Below are 27,958 nucleotides of genomic sequence, written 5' to 3'. Positions count from 1 at the left end.
TTCCACTGTGATTTTCACTTTACAGTATTTGCCAAAACCTTACTGTAAAAAGAGAAGCAAATTAATTGTATGACACTGGATAAAACAGACACAACCACTCTCAGAAAGTATGTACCTGCATGAATCGACCCTCTGACGTCCCGAGATTAGCGATAGTGAGATCTCCTTTGATAAAGGTGGATATAGATGTTAAGAGGACTTGGTTGAACTGGCCCATGAATAAGTCAACGCGCGGCAAAGCTGTGGTAAACTCCGTTCGATATTCGTCATTGCGCACTTCACATCCTGATGAATTTCTCAAAAGTGTCTGGAATAAAATATGGTCATAGAATTAATGTGAGTCCAGATGTGAGCAAGCTGTTAAGAAACTTTCCGGGGTGTCTTTTCAGAGGTTAGAGGGAATGGCAAGGATAACAGACAATCTGCAAATGGACATATAGCCCCAGATAGGCAGAAACAGTTCCAGTGATCTAAATGACTTCAGTATCAGTAAGTGCTGTTGTATATACACAGACTCAAAAACTAGGGCTTCCTTGGTGGCTCAGAGGTTAAAGAATCTGCCTGCAATGCAGGAGACCCTGGGCTTGAACTCTGGGTCAGGAAGATCTCCTGGCAAAGGGAATAGCAATCCACTTGAGTATTCTTGCCTGGATAATCCCATGGACAGAGGAGCCTGGTGGGCTACAGTCCATGCGGTCACAGAGTCAGACATGATGGAGCAATACCTGCACTCTGACTTTCTAAAACCAGGGTCAGATCTTATCACAGTTTGTACCACAGTTCCACATGTAAGTACATAAAAATGGCCACATGTAAGTACATAAAAACAGACTTCAGCAGGCGCTAGTAGGAGAAAAACAAAACTATGAATGTCTCAGGACTGGACATAAAGGCAATGCTTCTAGCAGGGAAGTCCAATGAGATGGATATCAACTGGAATAATCATAAATGTGGGAGTCACACTGGGACACTATATTTTAAACTGTGTGCCTTTGTGTACAGTGAGGTGGTGAGGAGTGATGATTTATAGATAATTCATGGGAAAGCAGCAGAGAACCAACCCCAGACCCAGGTGTCTGCACCATACAGCCAATTATCTATAATATGTTTGTGAAATTCATGTTACTTCTGTTTCAGTTCTTCCATTTGTAAAACTGAGAAAATTACAGAAATGCACCTACCTTACAGAGCTGCTGTAAAGATTAAATGAGCTAGTTTACAGAAATCTCTTATAAAAGAACCCAGTACAGAGAACACAGAAAAGTTGTCCTCATTATGGCGAAAGGCTCAAAAAATGCAAAAGTTATACATCAAATGTTTTCAGTTCAGTCGCTCAGTTGTGTCCGACTCTTTGCGACCCCATGAATCGCAGCACACCAGGCCTCCCTGTCCATCACCAACCCCTGAAGTCCACCCAAACTCATGTCCATCGAGTTGGTGATGCCATCCAACCATCTCATCCTCTGTCGTTCCCTTCTCTTCCTGCCCTCAATCTTTCCCAGCATCAGGGTCTTTTCAAATGAGTCAGCTCTTCGCATCAGGTGGCCCAAGTATTGGAGTTTCAGCTTCAACATCAGTCCCTCCAATGAACACCCAGGACTGATCTCCTTTAGGACAGACTGGTTGGATCTCCTTGCTGTCCAAGGGACTCTCAAGAGTCTTTTCCAAAACCAGAGTTCAAAGGCATCAATTCTTCGATGCTCAGCTTTCTTTACAGTCAAACTCTCACATCCATACATGACTACTGGAAAAACCATAGCTTTGACTAGGTGGACCTTTGTTGGCAAAGTGATGTCTCTGCTTTTTAAAATGCTGTCTAGGTTGGTCATAACTTTCCTTCCAAGGAGCAAGGGTCTTTTAACTTCATGGTTGCAGTTGCCATCTGCAGTGATTTTGGAGCCCCCCAAAATAAAGTCTCTCACTATTTCCATTGTTTACCATCCACTTGCCATGAAGTGATGGGAACAGATGCCATGATCTCAGTTTTCTGAATATTGAGGTTTAAGCCAACTTTGTCACTCTCCTCTTTCACTTTCATCAAGAGGCTCTTTAGTTCTTCTTTGCTTTCTGCCATAAAGGTGGTGTCATCTGCATATCTGAGGTTATTGATATTTCTCCCAGCAATTTTGATTCCAGCTTGTGTTTCATCCAGTCCAGCATTTCTCATGATGTACTCTGCATATAAGTTAAATAAGCAGGGTGACAATATACAGCCTTGACATACTACTTTCCCTTCTAATACTACTTTTCAAACTGTATCATTTGTTTCCTCTGCAGGACCATCCATGCTTGCCTAGCAATGTTAGGGTTTCTCAAGGCTCCATCCTAGGGCTGCTCCGCTGCTCACTCTTGACACTCTCTACCCAGGATATGTTTTATTCTTTTTAGGTGACACTCATGTATCTGCCTCCAGGCTACACTGCTCCTCTGAGCTGACTGTACATTTATCAAACCGCCTACGAAACTGGCATTCAGATGTCTCAGAGACTTCAAGCTCAACATGACCAAAGCAGAAACAACAATCCTCCTTGCCTGATCTCATGATACAGTATATCCCAGCAAATGGCTCCACCATTTCTCCAGGTGCACAAGTCAGAAATTCAAGTGTCATCCCTGATTCCTCCCCATAAACAGTCTACTGCCAAGTCCCATCAATGGCACTTTCTAAATATTTCCTGGGTCCATCCAGTTTTCTCTATCTCCACCATGGCAACTTCATCCAAGGTACCCCCCATCTCTATCCAGGACTATGAGTATGGCTTAACTGGACCTGACCAATCCAATCTCATTCAACCTCTTTCTAGATCCATTCTCCACACTGCAGCCAAGTTTTCATTTTAAACCACATATCTCATCATGTCACTCTGCTTAAAATGCTTAGCATTTCCCCATTGCTGTTAGGATCAAGGACAATATTTTTAACATGCCTGGTTGGATCCTGCCTCATCTGGCCCCTGTTCAAATTCTCCAGACTCAGCCTGCATTGTTTTCTTCCTTGCTCCCTATGCGCCAGTGAGCTGGCCTTCTTTCAGTTCTCCAAATAAGCCAAATGTCCTCCTTACAGAGTCTCTGAACTTGCTGTTCCTTCTGCTCGTTCCACCTCCATTCACCTTGGTAACTCCTATACTTCCTTCGGATCTCTGTCATCAATTCTTCAAAATGTCTACCCTGATCTCAAGATCGAGGTCAAATGCTTCTATGACAGACTGCCATAATACCATTTACCTATGTGAAATGGCACTTACAGCTCCAACCACTATTTGTTTTTGTGATCTATGAGTGATGTGAGACTTCCCAAGGGGCTTCCTATGATCAGAGACTGCTTATTTACTACTGTACTGTTAGTAGTAGATGAACTGCGACACACAGTAGATGTTTAATAAATATTAATTGAATGAATGAACAAGTAAGTAAATCAATTATGGGGAGATGGGGAATGAGTGTGGAGATATGAACCAAATTACTAAAGCTATTTTTTCTTTTTCAGGTATGGGGGTAGTTTAAGAGTTTACAAGAGACAAATGGAGAGACTGACTCTGACTATCCTGACAAAATGACTGCAAACTGCTAACTCGGAGGCAGATAACGGGCAAAAAGGTGTATAAGTAAAGCAAAGCCTAACTTGGAAGAAAGAGAAAAAGTCCTGTTTTACACATCTTTGTATGTGGCTACAAGTCCAGGAAAATGATTTAAAGATTATAGATTTTCTATTATTGTCCTATTGTATTTGTCATAATCAGAAAGTTGTTATAGTATATTGCAAACCAACTAAGTGTTTAAGAACAAACTGAAATAAAAAATTTAAGTACCCTTATGTAAAATAGGCTTCCCTGGTGGCGCAGTGGTAAAAAAAACCGCCTGCCAATGCAGGAGATGTAGATTCGATCCCTGGGTTGGGAACATCCCCTGGAGAAGGAAATGAAAAACCACTCTAGTATTCTCGCCTGGGAAATCCATGAACAGAGGAGCCTCAAGGGCTACAGTCCATGGGAGTCACAAAACAGTTGGACACGATTAAACAACAACAACATGTAAAGTAACCTCACCCCATAATGTCAAACTATGTCATACAGAATGCAAAGTTCTTACATCTATTAACTTCTATGGTTAAATATAACCTAATGTGCTATTTTTTTATAGCAACAACTACTTTTTTATTTTAAATGGTGAAAAATTAGTGAACAGAGGGTCTCAGAGATGCTAAAGTTATGACTTATAGTTAATAAGATGGTCTAGTTCTAGACATTTTTGATATATATTAGTGAGTACTCTTTCACTATTTAATTAGAAGCTTTTCTTCACTAAAGTGCTATAGATTGCTCTGAGGAGTAGCAGATAACTGAGATGTATCATCAATTCAATAGTAACTGATTAATTGGTAATTAGGTTTCCACTGGTGATCAATCATCCATTTTGAAGAGGGCCGGAACTAGAGAAGCTTCTTAAAGGAACAGAGGCCAATTTTAAATCAAAGGCCTTCTCAAGTATCCTGTTATAGAGGAGGCTGCTCTTCAGAGTCAGCTTCTTTGATTTTGTTCATTTCTTGTTCTAATTTTTTCTATGTCTAGGAGGCATTCTGGGAATTTAAAGGCTCAGACTTGACTTGGGATTCAGTGCTGGTGGAGATATGATGGATTCGTTAATATATAAAACAATTGGCAAATTGTGGAGTAGAGTCTTAGGTTGTAAGCTAGCAGCAGCAGTCTACTAGATGATACCACTCTAATGGCAGAAAGAGAAGAGAAATTAAAGAGCCTCTTGATGAGGGTGAAAGAGGAGAGTGAAAAAGCTGGCTTAAAACTCAAAGTTCAAAAAACTAAGATCATGGCATCTGGTCCTATCACTTCATCATGGCAAACAGATGGGGGAAAAAATGGAGATGATGACAGATTTTCTTGGGCTCCAAAATTACAGTAAGTGGTGACTACAGCCATGAAATTAAAAGATGCTTGCTCCTTGGAAGAAAAGCTATGACAAACTTAAACAGCATATTAGAAAGCAGAGCTATCACTTTGCCGACAAAGTTTTGGTTTTTCCATGTATGGATGTGAAAGCTGGACCACAAAGAAGGATAACTGTTGAAGAATTGATATTTTTGAACTGTGGTGCTGAACAAGACTCTTGAGAGTCCCTTGGACACCAAGGATATCAAACCAGTCAATCCTAAAGGAAATCAACCCTGAATATTCATTGGAAGGACTGATGCTGAGGCTGAAGCTCCAATACTTTGGTTACCTGATGTGAAGAGCCAACTCACTGGGGAAAAACCCTGGGGCTGGGAAAGATTGAGGACAGGGGAAGGGGGTGACAAGAGATGAGATGGTAGGATGGCATCACTGACTCAATGGACATGAATTTGAGCAACAAACTCCAGGAGATAAGTGAAGATCAGGGAAGGCAGGCATGTTGCAGTCTATGGGATCACAAAGATTCTGACATGACTTAGTTATTGACTGAACACCAAACAACAAGAGTCCAGGAACTGTCTCATTCATCTTTTAACCTCACTGTGTACCCTGCCTAGCACATTATGTGTATTTAACAAGTCTACTGAAAAATTAATGCATGTGCAAAGTAACCCAGGGTTAAAGCCCATTTGCCTACCCAGCTTGCTTTGTGATCTGTGTTGCTGAATGGGGCAACCTGGAGAACAGAGGTTAGATGCACCTCAGACTGTCTGCAAACCTGCAGGACCTCACTGGTCTTTTCTAAATGAAGGCAGAAAAACAGGACCAGAACCTTAGCTTCTATTTGTCTGTTTTCTCACATGTAAGGCTTTTTCTTTTTCTTTTTTTTTTTACCATTAGTTAATAACTGATTTAAAAAATGTTCAAAGCAAACATATGGTATGATGCTCTAAAATAGTGAAATTTCATTTGTTTATTGGCTTTATCACATGTAAGGCTTAACAACTGTAGAACTCTGCATCAGAATTAATGTAATATTTACATTGCACACTTCAAGGCTTCTCCTTCAGGAAATAGTAAATTCTCTAAATGGTAGTTCCTCAAGGACTGAGAGGATTAAGTTATGTCTCTACTCCCTCTTCTCCCACCCCCCAGCAAATTCCAAAGTACAGAAACTCTGTACAGTGTTGGAATAGAATGTACATAATTCCGTGATCTTGAAAAATTGTGTACTTTGGAGCCAAGGCCAAGAAACATTATGTCTGGTTTGAGTGGCATTCAAATTTCATAAGCCAGGGACCCCAACACAACATTTTTTCCTTTTCCTTTTCTCCACAGCTGAGATCTGTAGGAGAGGGACTACTTCTTGTCTCTTCTTGCTGAGAATCCAGATAAACTTGACAGCTGTGGTCAGGGTGGCAGGAACTGGCTTATAGAGCTGCAGGCAGTCTTTGAGCTTGAACAGTAGACTTTTAACTATTAAGGCGCCTTGGTTTAAACTCTCGGCAGTGCAAAGGTAAAGTACTGTGTAAATACGACGAGATATCCATCAGATTCATTCTGTCTCTTACAGATAATGAGTGAATGCGTTCGTTGCTCATTTGCTCAGGGAAGATAGGGTGACTTTAGTTTCTGGATGTGACATCTGGAGTGGGATTTGCCTCCAACTGGAAGGACAACTATAGACCCACCGCCAGGGGGTCTCCTTGCCACTTGTGCTCTTGTGTTTCTCTTGAACCCAGAGGTCTTGTGCTTTGGGGTAAAAGTGAATGCAGCTCGGGGAGAGCAGTTCTTTGGTACAACAGCTGCTTTGGGGCCACCACAGAAGAGTCTAACAAGAAAGGTTCACCCCAGCACCAGTTGAGGAGCCAGACGAAACTCTCTTTTTGGTAACAAAAGGAGGAAGAAGGAAGGAAGGAAGGGAGGGAGGAAATCAGTCTTTAGCCTGCACCTACACTGTGCCAGGCACTGAGTTGGGCATTTTCACATACAAGCAGAGACACAGTAGCCCGGTGAGGTTCTAGCACATTGGATTTCAGCAGGAGACTCAGGGCAGCCAAGGGTGGCCACAGGTTCACAGTGGAACAGGCATTCAAATTTAATTCTCTCTGATTCTCAAGCTCAAGAACTACTTTTGCTACTGTTAACTATTCTGGGCAAAATTCCTAGGATTTCACAGTTACAAAAATGGAAAGGGCCTTAGAGATCATCTTACCCCAGCCCCCTCATTTTATGTACGAGAAGCTGAAAGTCAGGGAAGTTGTAATTCTCAAGAGTAAGAATCACTTAACAAAAGTTACCATTCAACATGTAAACCCACAACTCTTCAAAGTAGGAAATGTAGATTTGCCCTCCCTGATTCCTTTTCTGGGAGAAAGGCTGGAATTAATCATTATTTTCTGGACCATGGGACAGAGATGACCTCCAGCAATTTGGGCTGTTCTAGTCAGTGTGACTCTCAGATCTACCTTTTGGTCAGCTATTTTTGTTGGTGAACACTATGAGGTTTCCCTCCTGGTAACCTGAAATTTCAGCCATCACCAACTTCTCTTTCTCTAGCATGTCTCACAGCCAACCAGTTACTAGGTCTTGCTAAACCCTGTCCACAGTGTCTCTCCAGTGCTACCTCACCCACCCCTGCAACCCTGCTCCAGGTGAGGTGTTCCCCCTTCATCTGTGTCCCATTTCATCTGCCTTGAAGCAGTTATGAGCCTGTCTCTTTATTCTTCAACGCTGGAGTTGCTTCCCAAAAGCTGTATGACATCTGAATCTGCCCCTGTTTACACTTTTATTCTTTTTTCCATTTAAGGCATGAGGATTTCTCATTAAGATGGTAAAGTGCCCATCAAGGACACCAAACGAAACCCAAAGTGCCTATAATGACACAAGAGCCCTCCCATTCTTGTATTCTTGCATTTGCTTTGGCAGCTGACATCCCCCTCCCACTGGCCAGATACCCACTCCCTGCTCATGGAAGCCTGACTCTCTTCCCAAGTCTCTCTTTGCAACATCTTTTCAATTAAAGAAGTAATGTGTTTTATTGGATGGGGGAGGGGAGACAGTGACAAAGACTAAGAGTAGAGGACAGTACAGGGCACGGGGAAGATACCATACAGCTTGAGATATTTGAGTCAAGAGAGAAAACCACCCAGTAAAATACATTGTCTAGGCATATACACATGTGCAGCACAACTAAAGGCAAGGGGAAGATGAACAAATAATTCGCAAATTCCGTTTTTACCCAATTTTCTGGGGCGGGAGGGGAGGGATATGAGTGGACAGTACACATGGGGGCTTCAAAGGCATTGGTAATATTCTCTTTTTAAGCTTCATGGTAGAGAATCAGCATTTATTTTTCACACACATAACACAAACATGTGTACATTATTCTTTTGTGTATATGAATATAATCATTAAAAATAAATTTTAAAAGAAAACACTGAATAAATGGGAAGTAACAAAGTGGAGAGAGTCTATTAAGTATTCTTTCCAACCCAACTTCTTGATGTCCTAAGCAGGTTTGAAACACTCTCATAGCTTTTCTCAGCTCACAGAAGCTCACAATACTGATGTTAAATAACATCTGCATGGTGCATTATGGTTTTCAAAGTACATTATCTCATCTGATTCTCTCAACAAGTCTCAGCTGGGTTTGTTATGGTTATCATATTTCTACAGGTGAAGAAACTGAGGTTCAGAGAGTCGATGCTAAGTATCAGAGCCTGAGGGCTTCCCTGGTGGCTCAGTGGTAAAGAATTCACCTGTAAGGCTGGAAATTTGGGTTCAATCCTGGGTTGGGAGGGTCCCCTGGAGAAAAGAATGGCAACCTGCTCCAGTATCCTTGCCTGGGAAATCCCATGGACAGAGGAGCCTGGGGTTTTACAGTCCATGGAGCTGCAAAGATTTGGACACAACTTAGCGACTAAACAACAACAATCAGAACCTGAATCCAAGGTGTTGATCTAAACTCTGTATTCCTTATACTGCATCGTGCTATTTATTTATTGGTTCTTACAGTATTTCTGAGGCAAACCCACACTCTAAGGATAGTCTAAGAAGGACTTGGGAGGAGTGAAAAATGAGAACAGGAGAGGAATAGTTCTACCCTAGCTAAGATTTGATGAATCCCATGAACTCAGGCAAATTGCTTGATCTATCTAGGTCCGAGTTTTACTTTATTTATTTAACAAACATTTGTTCATAGTATGTATAATGTGTCTGACATTGTTCTAAGCACTTTTGAAATATTCATTCACTGAATCCTCTTAACAATCCTAGGAGCAAATTGAAGGACTGAAAGGTCACATGACCAGCTGTAGCAGGGCTAAGACTAAACTGAGGTCATTGTGCCCCAGGGTCTTCACTACTGTCCTAGGCATCCTGCTTCTTATCTATAAAGAGAGAGGTGGAGAGAACTGATTTCAACCTTCTCTTCCAGCTCTACCATGCTGTGGGTCTATGGGTGACTTTCCAAAGCTTCCCTGGGCCTGGAATCACCAAGCTGCCCCCCGCCCACTGTTGGAACAAATGATTGCTCACAATGTTTAAGATGCCATGAGTGATCACTGTCCCCCAACCACCAGAGGCTGCTTCAAAACATACATAGACTCTGGATACATACACCCATTTTATAAGAAGTTTGAAAAAGCATTTAGCTTTTAAAGGTTTATCCTCTTCTAAAATAATTATGTGATGTTAATTCTGAGAAACAATGGTAAACATTCTGTTTTGGTTTTTCTTTAAACTTGTTAAAGGCTTGTTTCTTTAACCTAGAAGGTTATATACTGTCATATGCATGTGTGCTCTGTCACTTCAGTTGTGTCCAACTCTTTACAACCCTATGGACTGTAGCCCACCAGATTCATCTGTGCATGAGATTCTCTAGGCAAGAACATTGGAGAGGTTGCTAAGCCCTTTTCCAGGGGATCTTCCCCACTCAGGGATCGAACCTGTGTCTCTTGTGTCTTCTGCCTTACAGGTGGATTCTTTACTGCTGAGCCACCAGGGAAGCCCATATACAGTCAGAGTTAAATAACAGGAATTACTCAACAATCCGTAAGCCTTGAAGTAATACTTTAATTTAGTCTTTCTTTACCTTTTCATGAGTACTTGACAAATATTTCTAACCTGACTGAAACATATACTATTTTTTTATATATATAAAGAAAACTGAAGTGCTATATACTTCAATGTATTTGATTCAAAATGTTTCCCCTAATTAACATTACGATGCATGCAGTGAATATGCAATTACATTTAATTCAGTATAATTAAGTATGTGATATATTTAAAATAGTGATTCTTCTAATTGATCTATAGGACAAATTTAGCTCATCTATAGATAATTTAAATCAGTCTTGCAGAGAGATTTTTTAAAATGTTCTATCTTGTGAGATCTTTGCCAGTTCACTCATACCAGCTCTCTTCCCTCCTTGCCCATGACTAAATTAAGAGACAATTTAATATTGTTTATTCATAATTATATTTTATATTTTGGACAAATTTTATGGACATGTAATAATGTTTTTCAGGGGGATACATATTTCAAAATAGAAAGCTCTTCTTTGTCTAAGTTTTTTAACAGAGTTGGATAAAACTCAATTGCTTTAATTTCAGAAACTCCACTTGGCTTGTTTCCCTAAGTTTCATTTATGTGCTCTCTTATATTTGTTACACTGGACTGGGAGGTGGGTGGTATTGAGAGCTGACCACAGGCATAGGCACAGAGCTTTGAACTTCAGTGTCTGCTTATGCGTCTTTCAGACATAGTTCAACTTTTCTGAGCCTGTTCTCAGATGTCTGAGACATCAACAAGCCAGGATTCTCTGAAAAATGCTGAAGAGTCAGCTCTCTGGCAGAGCAGGCCCTTCCTGTTGGGGTCTTTAATGCAATGCCAGACTATTAGAATCTGCCTGCAATGCAAGAGACCCGAGTTCAATCCTTTGGTCAGGAAGATCCTCTGGAGAAGGGAATGGCAACCCACTACAGTATTCTTGCCTGGAGAACTCCATGGACACAGAACCTGGTAGGCTACAGTCCATGGGGTTGCAAAGAATGGACACAACTGAGCAACCAACACTTTCACTTTCAGGCTATTAGGATGCTGTGGTCAAACCCTAAGAATGTGACTTCATTGTTTTGTGCTATGAAGGGGATGCCTGATGTTGGGCTCAGTCATGATTTAAAAGAAAGAAGCTGCCTTAGTATTTTTGCTGCCACGAACTTCTCTTGATGAAGTGATCCTACCTCATGGCTTCAATAACCTGAAACTTCAGTTGGAATTTTAGCAAGGGAGCAAAATGAGTGAGCAGTTAAAAGAGAGATTGACCATCTCTAGGAAGGAATAAAGGGAAGCTTCAGACAGTCATGAACATAGTATAACCAGACATCTGGCCAGCAAGCTGCTGGCTCAACTCTGGTGATTCATGAGGTAATGGTGCTGTCTCGTGGTGATGACCTCACTTTACACACCCAGGCGCATTCTCTGTTCTGAGGACCAGCCCTGTCTCTGCAATTGCCTTAAGGCCAAGTTTGAATGTACCATTGATGACATGGAAACTCATCATTTTTCTTTCCAAACTGATTCCCTTTCCAGCTTCCTATTTCTATACAGCATCATAGTCACTCTCTCCCTAAGCCTGAGGTCTTAGTCATCTTAACTCTTCCTCTTCCTTTATTGTTTATATCTACCTATCTACTCAAATATTTTTTCTACTGAATTAAAGGAAAGTTCATACTAAGACTCCTACAATCTGATTTCCTTGATTCCATAATCTCCTTCCTCAAGTCCACTTCTTAGTCATGCCCAGTGGCAATCACACAAGCCTAGAGGAGAAGAGCATATGTTCAGGGATAACCCTGCCTTCATTGTCTGTGTGAACTAGGGGGGATACTTAGATCTTGAAACCTCAGTTCTTCACTTGAAAAACAGAAAAACACATACCTAATAGAATTGTTTCAAGGTTTAAATAAAATGACTTCAGTGTCAGCAATATATTAAATGGTCACTTCCTTCATTCATGTAGTCATTCAAAAACATTTATTGAGGTCTGTGGCAGGGTGAATAGAGTTCCGCCAAAAGTCATATAGCCACCTGGAACATCAAAATGTGACCTTATTTGGAAATGGGCTCTGTCCAATTAATTAGTTAAGAATCTTGAGATGAAACACTCCTGGATTTAGTGTGAGTCCTAAGTCCAATGTCTGGTGTCTTCCCAAGAAAAGGAGAAGACACAGAGAGACACACTGGGAAGATGGCCATGTGAACATGAAGTCGGTGACTGGAGTTATGGTGCTACATCCTAAGGAATGGCTGGGACCCCCAGAACTGTAAGAGTTGTACAAGGAAGGGTTTTCCCCTAGAACCTTTAGAGGGAGCATGACCTTGACTGACATCTTCATTTCAGATTCCTGGACTCCAGAACTACATGAGAATAAATTTCTATTGTTTTAAGCCACCAACTTTGTGGTCATTTGCTGTGGCAGTTCTAGGAAACTAGTACAAAACCAGGCCACGATATTGTCCTGGATATCGAGGATATAGAAGCAAACAAAAAAGGCCTAAGTCTATGCTCTTGTGCTTAAGAACATAAATAGCTGTCGTCATTATTACTGCTGTTGTTGGTTGGTCTACTGAGTCTTCATCATGCCTAGAAGAAAATGTTCAAAATTCTAATTACTTAGGTTAAGAAGCTTGTAAATGGGAACACTTACACCTATTTAATAGAATTATCTATATATAGTAAGGTCAGACTTATTATCTATCCACTATTATTTTTCATTATTCTTAAAGCAGGGCTTGGCATCTGTTTTATGTAAAGGGTTGGGGAGCAAAAGGGCCTTTCCTAGTGGCTCAGAGTAAAGAATCTGCCTGCAATGCAAGAGACCAGGGTTCAATCCCTGGGTCGGGAAGATCCCTTGGAGATGAGAATGGCTAACCACTTCAGTATTCTTGCCTGGAGAATTCCATGGACAGAGGAGTCTGGTGGGCTATGGTCATGGGGTCACAAAGAGTCGAGCACGACTGACTGACACTTTCTTTTTTCAGAGAGCAAAAATCTTGGCTTTTGAGTACCATTGGGTCCCTGTAGCATAGTCTACTTTAGTCTGTGTATTTTCTTAACCTTTGAAAAATGTAAAAACCATTGTTAACTTGCTGGGTGCACAAAAACAGGTCATAGTTTGACAACCCTAGCAAATGTTTCCAAAGTCCAGCCTGTTCCCTCAATATCACTTGAAGGCACTGTGAATGAAGGGAAACAAGAGGTAGGCACATTTTTTTTGTACTTTACATTACAGCTAACTAATAATATAAAGTACAGAAATTACTGTTGATAGCTAAGTTCTGAAATCATTGGTATAGGTAGTAAATGTGCTAAGATTAGATAAGGATAAGATCAGAGTGGGCTTAAACAGCTCATGGCAGAGGCCAAAGTTGAGCCTGGCTGTGACAGAAGTTGAATTAATGAAGAGGGAAGAGAGAAATACTTGCAGCAGAATATATTTTGTGTGTATATGGATTTATATATACATGTGTACAAATGCATTTATAAATAAATGAAATAAATATACATATTTATTTTCCTCTTGAGACATTGTCAGGATTCAAAAGATGATTCAAGTTTACAATGATAGGAGCTTTGGAATTTTGAATGTTAAAACGTTTGCTTCTTTATCATCATTTCCTAAGGTGATTCAGATCTGAAACAGACCAAGTCCATGTGGTTTTGGTTAGCAGCCTTCATAGTGCCTTTCAATCACCTTCATGAGTGACAGAGTGATTCATAAAAAAAAGTTGTTCCAAGGGAGGCAGATTTTAATGCTTATTGCATAGAGGTTTTCTGCTTTTCTTTATTAACAGAAAAAATTCAATGTATACTTCCTCAAGAGAAGTAAAAGAGATATTCAAAGACAGAACAGCAGTTACCCTGCATTAACCAATGAAACAGAAGTAGTTCCTCCTGAAGAATAAAACTGCCATGGTCTGTTTATGTGTCAAACAGTGTCATGCTCAATAGAAACAGGCTGATGAATGTCTTTGTGGAGGGCCAGGAGAGGTGAAAGATGGATGAAACCAGAGTCCTTCAATTATGCCCCCCAGAGTTGTTTAAACCCAGAACTGTATTCTAGCCTGCCATCTCTGTCATTACCTCTTATCCCTCCTTTCCATCTTATCATTGTGCAGTGAGGCTCTTTACTCCTCTTTTCCACTTGTTCCTGCCTAAAATCTGTGGGCCACCCTTCTCACTGGCCAAGGTCCTTGAGACCTTGACAAAACTCTCTTCTAATCTGACTGCAGCTACAAGGCCAAACTCAAGAAAGTTTCTCTCTGCACCAAGCATGTACTTAAGTGCCTATGAAACAGTGCCACTGTGGAGTCTAATCCTGTGGCCACGGTAAAGAAGGTAATGAAAAAGATTTTCACGTTCAAACTTCTTTTCCTTAGCCTGTACTTTCAACTTGAAATCACAGATTGGTGATCAGTGGTAAAAAAATCTATGGATTCCAAAAGCAAACTTCATGGAAGGATGCTTCTACTGGTACCACTGCTTGAGCAATAACCACCAGAAGGCTTTGCAATAAGATCCCTCATAAAGACCATGTCACCCACACCAAGGAGATGCTCTGTTGATAGGCTTGAGAAAGCTTTAAGGAGCTCAGAGGTTACACTGTCTTTCTTTTATTTTTAAATGGCTTTAATTATGTTTTCCCAATTTTGGTTAAGTACAAAGTTCTGCAATTTCTGTCTATTCATTGTCCTTATCTTCATCTTTTCTTTTTTCATTTTTCTTCTTTTGTTCTTTGATACAATTTCATCTCAAACTGGTAGGTGGAGGAGGGTGTGTGCATGTGAGTATGAGTGTGTGCGTGCGTGTGTGTGAGAGTGTAAGGAAAGAGTGGTAATGGTGAATGGAACTCTCCAGAATTTCTTCAGTGCTCTTTAACTCTTGGAAAGTTCCCAGTTTTATCAATTAGTTTTCACAGATTTGGGGGAAAGAAAGCAAGCTATTTTATCTACAGATAATTTTTGCTAATCAGCATTCTATTACAGTATTTGAAATATGAGTTTTGTCACAATGAATTGTTCTTTTGATAAATATATATTTTGTTCAAGATATTTCGGTAGGTACTGAAGGTATGGAGGTAAAAGCTATAGTCCATATCTTCAAGGGGGTAATAAGGGACCAGCGAATACATTACTATGAAATATGATTAAAGATACAGTTTAGAAATAAGCAAAGAGTGCTACTGGTGTATATAGGAAAGGCAACTTATCTAGAATGAGGAGTTGGGGAAAAGTTAGAGGAGGTTTTCTAGGAAGGAGATGCCTTAATAGAGTTGTAAAAACATAGGGAGAAAATGTTCACCTGACAAAATGAGTGTCAAAGGGAAACTGAGGTAGGTAAAATAATATGAGCTAAGTCAGGGTTCTGAGAGAGACTGATAAATACTGGAAACTACAAGTATGATCAGTTGACACATATCCAACAAGGGGCTAATAATGCAAAAAATGCATACAACTCAAAAGCAAAACAGAATATAGCTTAAAAACAGGCAAAGAACCTGAATAGATATTTTTCAAAAAAAGACATATAAATGGTCAACGGCACATGAAAAGTTGCTCAACACCATTAATCATCGGGAAATGTAAATTAAAACCACAATGAGATATCACCTCATACCCATCAGGATGGCGATTATTAAAAAGACAAGAGATAGCAAATACTTATTAGAATGTGAAGAAAAGGGGATTCTTGTACACCTTTGGTAAACAATAAACAGTAAGAAGGTTCCTCAAGAAATTAAAAATAGAACTATCACATGAGCCCACTTTTGAGAATATATCCAAAGGAAACAAAACCATTATCTCTAAGAGATACTTGTGCTTCCATGTTCATTGCAGAACAAGTCACAAAAGCCAAGACATGGAAACAACCTAAATGTCCATCAATGGCTGAACAGAACAAGATGTGTGTGTACACACACACACACACACACACACACACACCAATGGAATATTATTCAATCTTAAAAAAAAGAAGGAATTCCTGTCATTTGTGGCAATATGGATGAACCTGGAGGGTACTATGTTAAATGCAATAAGTCAGACAAAGAAAAACAAGTATTTCATTGGATCATTTATATGTGGAATTTTATTTTTAAAAGCTGTATTCATAGAAACAGAGAATAGAAAAGTGGTTGCCAGGGCCTAGGGTGGTGGGGGAATAGAGAAAGTTTGGTAAAAGCATACAAACTTTCAATGAAAAGATAAATAAGGTCTGGGATCTAATGCATAACATGGATACAGTTGATAACACTGTAATGCATAATTGGAATTTGCTAGAAGAGTAGAAAAAAGGAAAATGTAAGAATGAGAGAAAATAGAAAGTTGAGAGTAGGGTAGAGTGGCAGAGGTATGCTTGAGGTATCTTGTACCAACTTACAGAGACAATTGTGAATATTTCTTCTTAATTTTTATTCAGTGACTTGAAATTGGCTTGCTGTGGGTATTTACACAACCCAACTTGATAAAAGATCACAATTCAGGGATTTCTACTCCTCCTGTGGGTGTGTTAGTTGCTTAATTGTGTCCAACTCTTTGAGACTCCATGGACTGGAGCCCACCAGGCTCCATTGTCCATGGAATTTTCCAGGCAAGAATACTGGAGTGGGTAGGCATTCCCTTCTCCAGAGGATCTTTCTGACCCAAGGATCGAACCTGGGTCTCCTGCACTGTAGGGGACTCTTTACTGCTGAGCCACTGAGAAAGCCCGGCCCCAGAGTTAAACGTTTGCCAGACCATCACTGAGTGTGAAGGAAGACCAGGAACTAGCCAGGGCCAAGGTAAGAAACCCATTGAATACCATACTGGGGAGTGTGGACTTCACACTGAAACTATTGGGGAACCCTCAAATTACTTTTAAGGGATGCAGTTACATACATGGGTTGGCTTTCAAGAAAGATTACTTACTCCAGGAGCAGTCTGGAACCATTCAGACTACTTGGGGACAAAGATGGAGCCAGGGAGATCTAGTCTTATCTTATTGGTATCAACAGATGAATAAAAACAAAACCTGTACAGAATGACAGTATACAATTTTCTGTTTCTGCTTTGGGTATACATGGAAGGAGAGAAGAAATAAAGATATTTAAAGTTCATATTTACTACGAATGAGACCAGGTTTTCTTCTAGAGAAGGCACAGAAGAAACAGACTTAATTAGGCCATGCTAATGAAGAAGGTTTAGATAGGTGAAATAATTTCTTTGGAAATATTGTTAGTTGCACTGAAACCAGCAGCTGGTTATGGTCCTTAAGAAGGTCTTAAATAAGGTTAGTGCACTGAAGGAGAAAGTCAACATGGGTTAATGAGTGAGCGAGGCTGTGTAAACTATTACTTAATCCCAACTGAAAGTTTCCTGAGCCACCAGGGACTGAGCTGAGGCTGACAGACAAGAATAAGGTTAGAAGGAAACAGAACATTAAACAAACAATAGTTCAGTTAAACTTGTGATCACCTGGAATTTAGAAAGCTGTGTTAGTAGCAAAAAAAGGTAAGATGAAGCTATGTCAACGTTATTAAAAATAACTGTCCAGTCACTCACTGGATCAGAGATTTTATTATATATTGGCAGAGAAAATAGAAAAGCTGACTGTTTCTTAACCAGTTCTTGAATACCCAGTTTATAGAGTATTAAATAAGGCACCAGGGGCTCTAACAGCTGACTCTAAGGGCCCAGAGAGTACAGAGAGAACTTTAATATCTAAAGCTCACACAAATACTAAATTAATATTTACTTATGAAAATTTAGGTGTTTACTTTTCAAATCTTTAATAATCCTTCTTTTTTCATGAGTTCATCTTCATTCAACTGGCTTGTTATCTTATCACTAGTGTGATAAGATACTCAATATCACATAGTTCACACCATGGCTACCCTAGATCCTATAACAATTTGGAGGGTTTTGTTTATTTTTTAATACAGAATTTTCTTTTGTTAGGTATGGAAAAGTCCCAGTGTATATTTTCCCAGGATCTGTAACTGTCTCATAAAAAATGAACTTCAAATTTTCAACACTGAAGTGACTGTTTTCCTGCATAGAATCCACTAAAAACAAATGGACATAGGACAGGAGGCCTGGAGTTAATTACTGCACCACCTAACCACATACCCAGGATCATAAAAAGCGTTGTTTGCCTAAAAATCTGAAACTGCTGTTTATGTTTTCATAAGTGTTTGATTCGAAAAAAGTATCTAGATAGAAAATACCATAACTGTCAAAATTAACCATATCATTTTTAAAAGCAGGCACATATTTTAGTCTTTCCACTTTGTACATGTCAAAACCCTGAACTTTGACATTTCACTATTAATTACAAGTAGTACCTACTATTGTTAAACCACCACTTAAATACTATTCATCATTCTGCAAGCACTGACTAGTATCCCTACTAGTGGGTCAGTAATAGAATCGATCTTGTGCTTTGTCTGCCCAGTTCTACTTGGAATTAATACTTTTCCTCTGACTCTTCTGAAATGAGAGTGAGTTTAGTTGAGAGTATACAAAACTGTGTATTTTTTCCCCACATCAGCTCTAAATAAATCCAATGTAACTGGTGCTTTTCAAATTAGAAATATTTCTCAATTATTCTTACTAATATATTTACTGATTCTTATTTACCATGATGTTGGAGCCACAGATAAATTTGTATTTGATGAATCATCAGCAATATTATATTAAAAATTCTTCTTTATTAATTTAATTCAGTTCCTTTAGTATCAGGATCACCTAACTTGACCTCATATTCACCTCTGTTATTGCACTGTAGAATATTTCAGTGTCTTAGACCTTCTCAGATTAGTGAAAACATGAAGAAAAATAATTTCACATCCCTAATCTTTTCTGAGGTTTTGTATAAACCATGCTCACAAGGTACTCTTATAAACAATCTCTTACATTCAAAATTCTGGTCACTTTACTGGAAAATAAACAGTCCTCTGCCTGTAATTATAACCTTCAGGAAGGGGCAAGCCAGTGACCTCTCTGACTTGTAGGCACAGGAATAAGCCCTAAAGAATAAATGCTCCTATTCCCTCATCTTTTCCCTTGGCAAACTGTGCTTCATTCAGGGCCAAACAAATGTGAACAAAGTGAACAGTGTAAAAGTGAGAATTTCTTTCTACTCTTCAAACATTTTTTTTTTCACCTGCATTGCAGATATTTGTGACTTGCAGAGATGACAAAAACAATGCTTCTTGTGATCCAGTCACAAAAATGTATTTGTTGATTTTATCAGGATTTTACATTGTTTTTATCCAAACACTGTAGCAAATCAGATGGTCTCTCTTTACTGTGCAAATATACATACATATTTTTTGGAAGACAAATTCTTTGTCAAAATCAACATTGTCTATGATCTGCAAAGCACATCCTTAGGTACAAAAAAGCATGACAAAGTGCCTAAGGCAAACTTATTTAGATATTTGCAGAATTAAGTATATACAGATAAACATGACTATCATGAAAGAAAAAGACAATATGTGTCTGCAGCCAGAGATGCATTAGAACAGCATAAAGCCAGCACTAACTACAGCACATGCCCATGTACACGCTCATGTACACTATGAGCAGGTGCCCATGACATCTCATGAGTCCTTGGGAACACTTGTCTCTCACTTGGCCCTCAAGGCCGTATTGTTCTCATGAGAAGGAAATGGTGTAAAATGGATGTAGTTGTGTAGAGGACAGTCCACAGATGCAGGAAGACAATGAGGCTCAGCACCACATTCCTTTTAATTCCATCAACTTTTACAACTTTGACAGTCTAAAAAGAGTTTATTTTGTGTATTTTTATAATTATATGACTCTTTTTTTTTGGTCATAGGACTTACTGGTAACAGCGCAATCCCATCTGTCCCTAAGAAACATGGGTTTTTCTGATGAGTAGGGTCCTAAGCGTTGGCCACAGAAGAAAGAAGAGGGGGAGAAGAAAGGAACAACTTTGACAGATAAAAGAAATTTCTGTTTTCAAAGAAGGTGATTAAAGTGATAGACTATGAGAGGCTGTGAAAATGAGAGCTATCTAAATCATGTCCTTAGCTTCTAGAAATCCAAACATTATCTTCTTCATAATAAGAATTATTAATACTTAGCGAAAAGTGACAATTTCTTAGAAACCAAAGAAAAGACAAAGTTCGGAAACACTGACAACTGTTTTTAAAAAAGAGAAAGTGTTTAAAAAGTTAAATTCTCCAGCACAGTTTTACTTCTTGTTATAGATTTTTCTACATTTAAAGTAATATGCACTTAGGGTCAGAACCCAATTTAAAAAGCCACAGCATGTAGTTAAGACCACAAACTTATGATATAGGTAATGGCTATCAGTTTGTTAAAAACTGGCTATGTACTTGACCATGCAGTAAAGACATAACTGCTTTTTCTAAAACTTTGAGCTTTATTTAAGTTAACTTTTAGCTTCATGAAAAAGTTAACTTTCACCTCTTCAAGGTGGCCTTTTGTGACTATACTACCAAATTTAGATCTTCCTCTTCATTTGCATTCACAGATGCTTATTTCCCTTACACTGTATTTCATAAATTATCATGATGTATTTGTTTGCTGGTATGACTGTTTATTGTCATCTCCTCTCCCAGTAAGTTTGCTTCATAAAGGCTAGAACCAAGCCTATATCACTCATTATTTTAAGACCATTAGGGTTAGACAGTCAGTAAATTTCTGTTGAATTTTTTGTTGAATCTTAGTTGTATGAATAAGTCTTTTCCCCTGTCTCTTGATGAAAACAAAGATTGCAAGTTTTTGGCTGTTATGCACTAAATGAAATGGTTAGGCTTCCACTACTTGGTTTAAACTAATAAAATGAACGAATAAGCATGTAATGTAATTAGCTTAAAATAAATGGAAAATGTTGCACATTTTATTGCCAAGATAATTTTTAGAGATATTCATTTTTACTATTGACTGCCACTGCATTAGTGCTTGTAATCTGCTTAGTGCATTAGCACTAAATACTATTGATTCACTCACAGCTAACATACCAATTTAATCTTTGTATTTTTCCCATTTCCTTAGGTAGCACTTTACCTGTAGTTTAGTTTGTAGACTAGTTGCTAGAGGCAAGTGTTAAATGGATTTTAAATTTAAAATGTCATCAGAAAATTTAGTATCATACAGATTTACATTTTCTGGTACATGGACTCAAATTCTAGCAAATCATGAGAAAGCCATATATTTTGAGATGACAACTCAGCAACTTTAATTTTCGTAATATCAGTTCTAGAAGAGAATGCTTTACAAATCAAAACTGACCTCTATTCATGCCTTTACCTACAGCATCATTTGGAATATCACCATTTTAATGTCCTTTGATTGATGAACATTTTGGTGATTTATCCAAATCAAACAACTGAAATCGGACTTTAGTCTGAATTCAGAATTATTTTGTTTTATAGTTAGATACTGTTCATAAAACACCTCCATTAGTGAACATCAAGAATAGTTAAAACAAGCCTTATTCTATATTAGCATGCATTTATAATACATTTTTCTGTTCTCTTGTTGAGAAACAAGAGAGTATTAGGTATTTTTGCAGTATAGAAGGAAGACACTTCATCTGCCCCACCTTAGCCTTGGTCTATGGTGAAGTGCAGGAAGACTCTTTTCCAAGGTTTTTACTTAGCAAGTCATTCATACACAAATGAACCGTTTTACTTAGAGGAAAAATACATAATGAGCAGACTGGAATGTATCCAGGATCCTAGAATCACTTACCACATTCACTATTATATTTTTTAAAAAATAAAGGAGTTTTAATATCAAGAGTAGCTGAGCACTTGGTTTCATTTCCCGGATAAATGAGCCCTTTACAGCCCTCTCTGGACATTGGAGATGTGACTTACTGCACATATCTGGGCACTGAGTCATCCTGAACTCAGGGTGCCCACTGACTCGGTATCTGTGCCAACCTATGAATAAGCAACGGCAGAAATTCCTGGTGGGTCTTCTATCCAATTTCTGACAGCTCCCCATTTTTCTTACTAGAGGAGATAATAATGCAGGATGGAATGCCATCAATAAGATAGAAGTCTTAAGGAAGGATGTAACATTCAAAATTTGATACATTATTTGGAATAAAAAATCCATTATTACTCAAGGAGGTGAATATTCTTATCAAAATGCGAAGTCTCATGTGCTTTCAGAAGTCTCTAATCATGTGGTGGTATGGCAATAATGTATGTATCAGAGCTGTAGCTTCAGAATTTTATCATCAGTTCAACTTTTCAAAGACCAACTTTAGGATTTATTTTTTTGCCCGAACTCCTTATTGTTTGCTCAATTAATTTAACCAAGTGAATCTCCATGTAGAAATCAACTACTTAAATAAAAGATCACACAACTTGCTTCAAAGGACAGTGAGAAAAATGAAGAATTAACTTATAATGCATGTGGCGCAGTTAACGCATAAATACCCATGTACAGGTGGGAAATACTATCAATCACATTCTGAATTGATATAATTCACAGGTTAAACCTATTTACAGTTTTGGTGATCATCTCAGCATTAACTGTGTTTCTTTAACTTATCTCAAAGGTCATGTCTTTGTTTTTTCATTCTTTCCTAGGGTGTACCTGTAAATAAACTACAAAAGGCTTAAAGAAGGGTTATCAGGAGGATGAGAAAAAAAGCAAAGATCTTTAATGGCTCACTCTGTAACATGTTTTGTAATATCCCAATGGTGTGCCCTGTGATCTGAGAGTGTTACAAAATTCTGGAAAGAAAATAATTTTAAATTCCTCTTAATAAAATAATGCAATGTAGTTCATCTCATGAGACAGACAACATGGAAAATTCAACTAAGTTAGGGAGCAGCAACTCCCTGAGCCTGGGAGACAATAAAGAAGAGTTTAAGGAAGGAAAGGAATCAAGTGTAAAATTAACGAATTTCTACTTAGATTTTTTTCTTTAAAAGTAGATTGAATCCTTAGATGCCAAGGATTTTCTTTCTTGCAAGATTTTTCTTTGGTAATCTATTATATTTGGCATATGGCCAAGATGTTTAGTGTGTTTAGAATGAAGAATCCTCAATAGCATTTTTCATATGGGATAACATTCTCTCATTTTGAAGCACAGGAAGTAAAAAAACCTTGAAATCTGACTTCACATTTTTCATCCCTAATACGAAATGTGTTCTCTTGAGAATGCTAGGCTGTTTAAATAAGCATGCCAAACCAGTATAATTATATGGATGTTACTTGTAACACTGACTCCACATTTCCAGTTCAAATGGTGTGGTGTGGGAGATTATAGATATACGGCCTATAAAGAGTTATAAATCTTTGTTTATTTTATTAAATATTATGAGACATGCCCTGAGGATGACAGATCAATAATGGTCCTTGTGGTTTCCTGATGGAAGGCTGCAATTATTTTCTTCCATTACAACTTAAATGTAACCCAATTTTACTCATCTATCATCTTTATAATAGTAATAAAGAAACATCACTGTATGTTTATTTTTATGCCTATTCCTATTACCCCTTGTTTGCATCTTGTTTTGATTTTGTTTTCATTCAAAATAGTTCTAATCATTTTGCTTTCTTCCTTTGATGGCTCTGAGTGGTGACCCTTTAACTTTGGCACTCTGAAACGGAGATGGAAAATTACTACTTTAAGTTTCCTTTATTTTGGGAAGCAGTTGGCTTACTCTTTGAATTTGAGTATAAATGATGTTTAAAAACAAGGAAGCTTGGCACAAACAACCTTGAGGTTGACTTTTTCTAAAACGTCATTATCTGCAAATTCTTGAACATATAACTTAAGCATAACATAAGCATTGTATTTTATAGTGCCATAGGTAGTTAGAATTAAAGTCAGGGAAAGGAGCACCTTATACCTTCTAGATTGACTAAACAGCACAATTCTGATTCAGTTGTCCTTCTCGTCACCCTCCAAACCACCACCACTCCCATATCTCCTTTTTGCCTTTTGAAACTGTTAAGTATTCAGGAAGACTTACACAAATTAAACATTATGGAGGTGGTCACTCATAACAGTCAACTAGGGAAGTAAAAGACCCCCATGAGCAACAGAACCAGAATGTGCCTCTTCCAGAAAACAATCCAGTAATTTGAATTTGACTTTCTTTACAGAAATACCCCTTTCAATGAGAGTTGTTATTTATTATGTGCCAAGGACAAAGTTAGAGTCTCTTATAAACATTGTTGCACTTGTCCACACCATAGTCCTGCATGGAGGAAAATGTGTTCATTGGATTTAAATAATGCTCTCAGGACAGACAGATAGAAAATCATGGGGTACAAGTTTGAATCCAGATCTCCTGTTCCATGAGATCATGCTGCCTTCCAATAAGCTAAATTTATGATTATCTTATGTGCCAGGCACTTTATATTTATTATCCCATGTTTTTACAGAAAGCCTGAGAAGTAGGTATTGCTATCTGCATGTTACGAATAAGGAGACTGAGGCTCTAAGAATTAGGTAATGTGGAAGAAATTACACAGGTGGTACATAGGAGACCAGGGCTTCCAACCAGGTGACTCTGGCACCAAATTGCATGCTTTTCCCCTTAAAATGATCAATCATTGGTCATTAAGATAACCAAGATATTGGTAAAAATATTTGCTACAAGTCTATTTATGTTCTTTCAAATGCTTATATGTAAAATAAAACTTTGATATTGGGATTGCAAGAGAAAGTATAATGTCATAACTATTTTTTAGATAGGTGAGAGATTTTTCAAAGACCCCTTTTTCATTTCAACTTTGATTAAAAATCTTTCAAAAATGCATAATTCTACTTCTGTTAGTAAGTATACTGTAATTTAGGGAACAGGATCTTTGCTGATTTGAGAACAAAAAATTCCTTTATTCAATATTGATTATTTGGAAGAAATTAGGCCAGTGTATACTGATTCTAGTTTTTTCCTGGAATAACTGTTATGTTACTAAATCTCTTATATGACACTGTTGGAGATTCAGTCAATGTGCTTAAAGTGAATTTTTAATAGTTTATCCCAAAATAGAAGATGAGGGTTTTTTTAATGCCCAAATTTGGGGATTTTCCAAGTCTCCAGATTATGTGGCATTTTTCTCAGTTACATGTTGAATAACAATGTACTGTTTAGGGAATACAGATTAACCTAAAACAACTTCAATCAATACTAATTTAGAATGCTTACATAGGTTGAATGATGAATGTGTAAAAAGGGCGGTAAAGACTTTTAAGACCAAAGATTTAATTATTTGTGGATATAGAATATCATAATTCTAAAAGGTAGAAATCACTGTGAACAAACCCTTTAGCAGTCACTTTCAAAAGCAACAACGAAAATGGTTACACTATAAAGATGAAGAACAACTAATAGTCAACACTAATAGTACATGAATGGATATCTGTAGCTTGGGATAAGTTTCCAGAAACAGCATCATGTGGGGAATCAACGAGTTTTAAAGTACAACTAAGAGGTGAAGACGACCTGCTCTGAAAACTATCAGATAACTTGAAAGAGGGTTTTAGTGATGTCATCAATATGAGAAGATGTATATAAAAGTTTGTCCACACACACACACACACACACACACACACACACACAAAATAAAAATAAAAAAAAATAAAAGTTTGCACATATAATTTTATAAAATGTGAGAGTGGAAAAAGCAACATGTGATCTAAAATAAGCAAGTCAGGTCTGATACTCCTGCTGGACCCTTAAAATCTAAAAGACCCCTTCCTGGTGCTCTGTCTGATCCTGTGATAGAGACACATTTTGTACAGGGCAGAAGCTCATGGAGGGCCAGAAAACCCCTGCTGCTGCGAACATGCTCTCAAAGCCTCAGTGCAAAGTTAGCGCTGCAGCTTTCTTCGTCTACAGAGCACACAATGGTTCCTCTATAAAGATCTGATTGATTAGACATGTTAATAACAAAACTATAATATATGTATCTATTCACTAAATGTTATGCCAAAATAAAAACTCAGTTCCAAGAAATTGTTGGGTCACCTGATATCTCTGCCAAGTAAATTTGCCAAGACAAAATGGAGTAGTTGTGTTGCTTACAGTCTTTCCAAACTTATTTGATCCTGTAAATCATTTGGTTTTGTGTGAGTAATGGCTCTAGGTGCCTTCATTTTAAGATGAAGCTGGGAAATGTCTGTCTGCCGGTTATTGGAACAATCTGAGGTCTTTCTGTGGCGGGTATATGAAAACTGAGAACGTGGATAGTTTCATTCTTGGAAGAATTCTGACCTTCAGTAACCAGAGAAGATAAACAGGCAAATAAATGAAGAGATTTGAAGGTATTTGTCTTTATGGAATTTGGCTAGTATTAAAGTTGGCTCCCTTGTAAGACTATGTTGGCAAGTTTCATCTTGTTTCCCACAAGAATTTTTGCGATGGGAGTGATAATAGTTTCAGGTGTGGTTGGTGCATTTTGGGCATTTTTCCTGGGTGATAAAACTGACCTGAATTTCACTGGGTAATCCTGCCTTTTTGTTCCTCCTGGAACACTAAAAATGTCAAAGGGGTAGGATAAAGTTAAGCTGTGTTTTGAGAATTTCTAGAATTGATAAATACTTTTATATCTGGGGGTTGAAATGTACAAAATAAAGCAAAGAGATAAGATATCAGTATATCCTTGTAAGGTAAAGTCTCTTTAGTTTTCAACAAATTTGAACAACAAGATTTAAATAACAAAGTTGTGTGCTTTAGAGGCCCTGCAGGAATTTCCGAGACTCATTTCTAAACTTGTGTTTCTGAAGCAATTTATTGGATGCAGGAAAAGTGTTTTCTCTGAAATGCTATTAATATTACATTTTATTTCCTAATTCCCAGGTTTTTGAAAGTTTTTTTGTTTCCTTTCATTCTTTTCCATTTTCTAGTAAGGAAAACGTGTAGCCTCATGAGCAATCCCATTGCTTCTTACATATTTTGCAACACATATTAAAATGTATTCAGGGAGAAATAAGTCTTAGTTGGAATTTATATGTATGTATATTATGTATATTCATAGACTTTGGAGAGGGAAGGAAGTAAGTTATGGCTTTAGTTCACTAAAAGATGGATTCATTTTCTCCGAAGCATTTTTCTAACTTTATAAATAAATTACGTAGAGTTTCCATCTGGAGAAGTACCCTAGACATTTCAGCAAAAGTTAAACAAACGTTTCTGAATTCATATGTCCTTGGTACCTACCCATCTGCAAATTATATACTTTCTTTTATCAAGGACATGTGTAATGTTCTTCCTGCTTGCAATTATAACCTTTACCACTTAGACTGAAAACTGTTAGAGTAAGGGAGATGTACATTTTCAAAGTCAGGTATCTTTAAAAAAGCTATACCATTTGTTCATCCAGTTATGATCACTAGTGGTCCTTATGTTAGGAGGCATAGCAAGTCTGTATGTAATGTTCAAATCTGGGTCCCCACCAGGAAAACACAAGGCCACAATGGACTCCCAATTTGATGTTCTTCCTCTCAATTTGATGCTAACCCTAAATGATATGATGACCAGCAGGATAAATCCTCTGGGTATAGCTGGTAGCCTTTACTATATCTAAATCAAAGCAACAAAGAATTTCCCTAACAGTTCCTGTGAAAATACCATTTCATGTTGTATAAACAATCATCAAAATATTTATAGACATCAAATGTCAACTGAAAAGCACCAAATCAGAACTTTGGTAAATACATGCCATTCAAGCAGGAACTTCATGCATTGAAGTCAAGATCCAAAGGAGGAATCTCAGAGCAAAAATTTCCTTTATAGTTTTCTAATTTATTCAGAGAAGCATATTAGTGCATGTAAAAATATTTAATGTATCAACATTCTAGAAGAGTTTTTTGTTAGTTTTTAGTTAAGTTTCTTTAAGTAAAGCCAAGAATATAGACTATTCATACAGCAGTGAGCGAATGGGACCTCATTTAAAAAAAAAAAAAAGCCTTCAACACCTACAATTAAGCATCTTGTTCTAAATGTTGTAACAGTTGCATGGCATTTCAATAACTGTGATG

General features: G+C 38.0%; 1 protein-coding gene across 4 annotated transcripts in view; it reads right to left on the bottom strand.

The window, feature by feature from the left end:
* Window positions 1-27,958, bottom strand: part of MET (MET proto-oncogene, receptor tyrosine kinase) — a 110,921-nt gene that overhangs the window by 53,632 nt on the left and 29,331 nt on the right. For 3 of the 4 annotated variants that reach the window (XM_070468771.1, XM_020874467.2, XM_020874466.2), the window contains exon 3: window positions 116-307. The exons of the other annotated variant lie outside the window; for it this stretch is intronic. In XM_070468771.1, the coding sequence (XP_070324872.1) occupies window positions 116-307 (192 nt within the window). The remainder of the gene's footprint in view (window positions 1-115; window positions 308-27,958) is intronic. 4 annotated transcript variants of the gene reach the window in all.

This window comes from Odocoileus virginianus, chromosome 1 (assembly GCF_023699985.2).
Source record: "Odocoileus virginianus isolate 20LAN1187 ecotype Illinois chromosome 1, Ovbor_1.2, whole genome shotgun sequence".
NCBI classification, from domain to species: Eukaryota; Metazoa; Chordata; class Mammalia; order Artiodactyla; family Cervidae; genus Odocoileus; species Odocoileus virginianus.
This window is presented reverse-complemented; position numbering and strand designations above follow the sequence as displayed.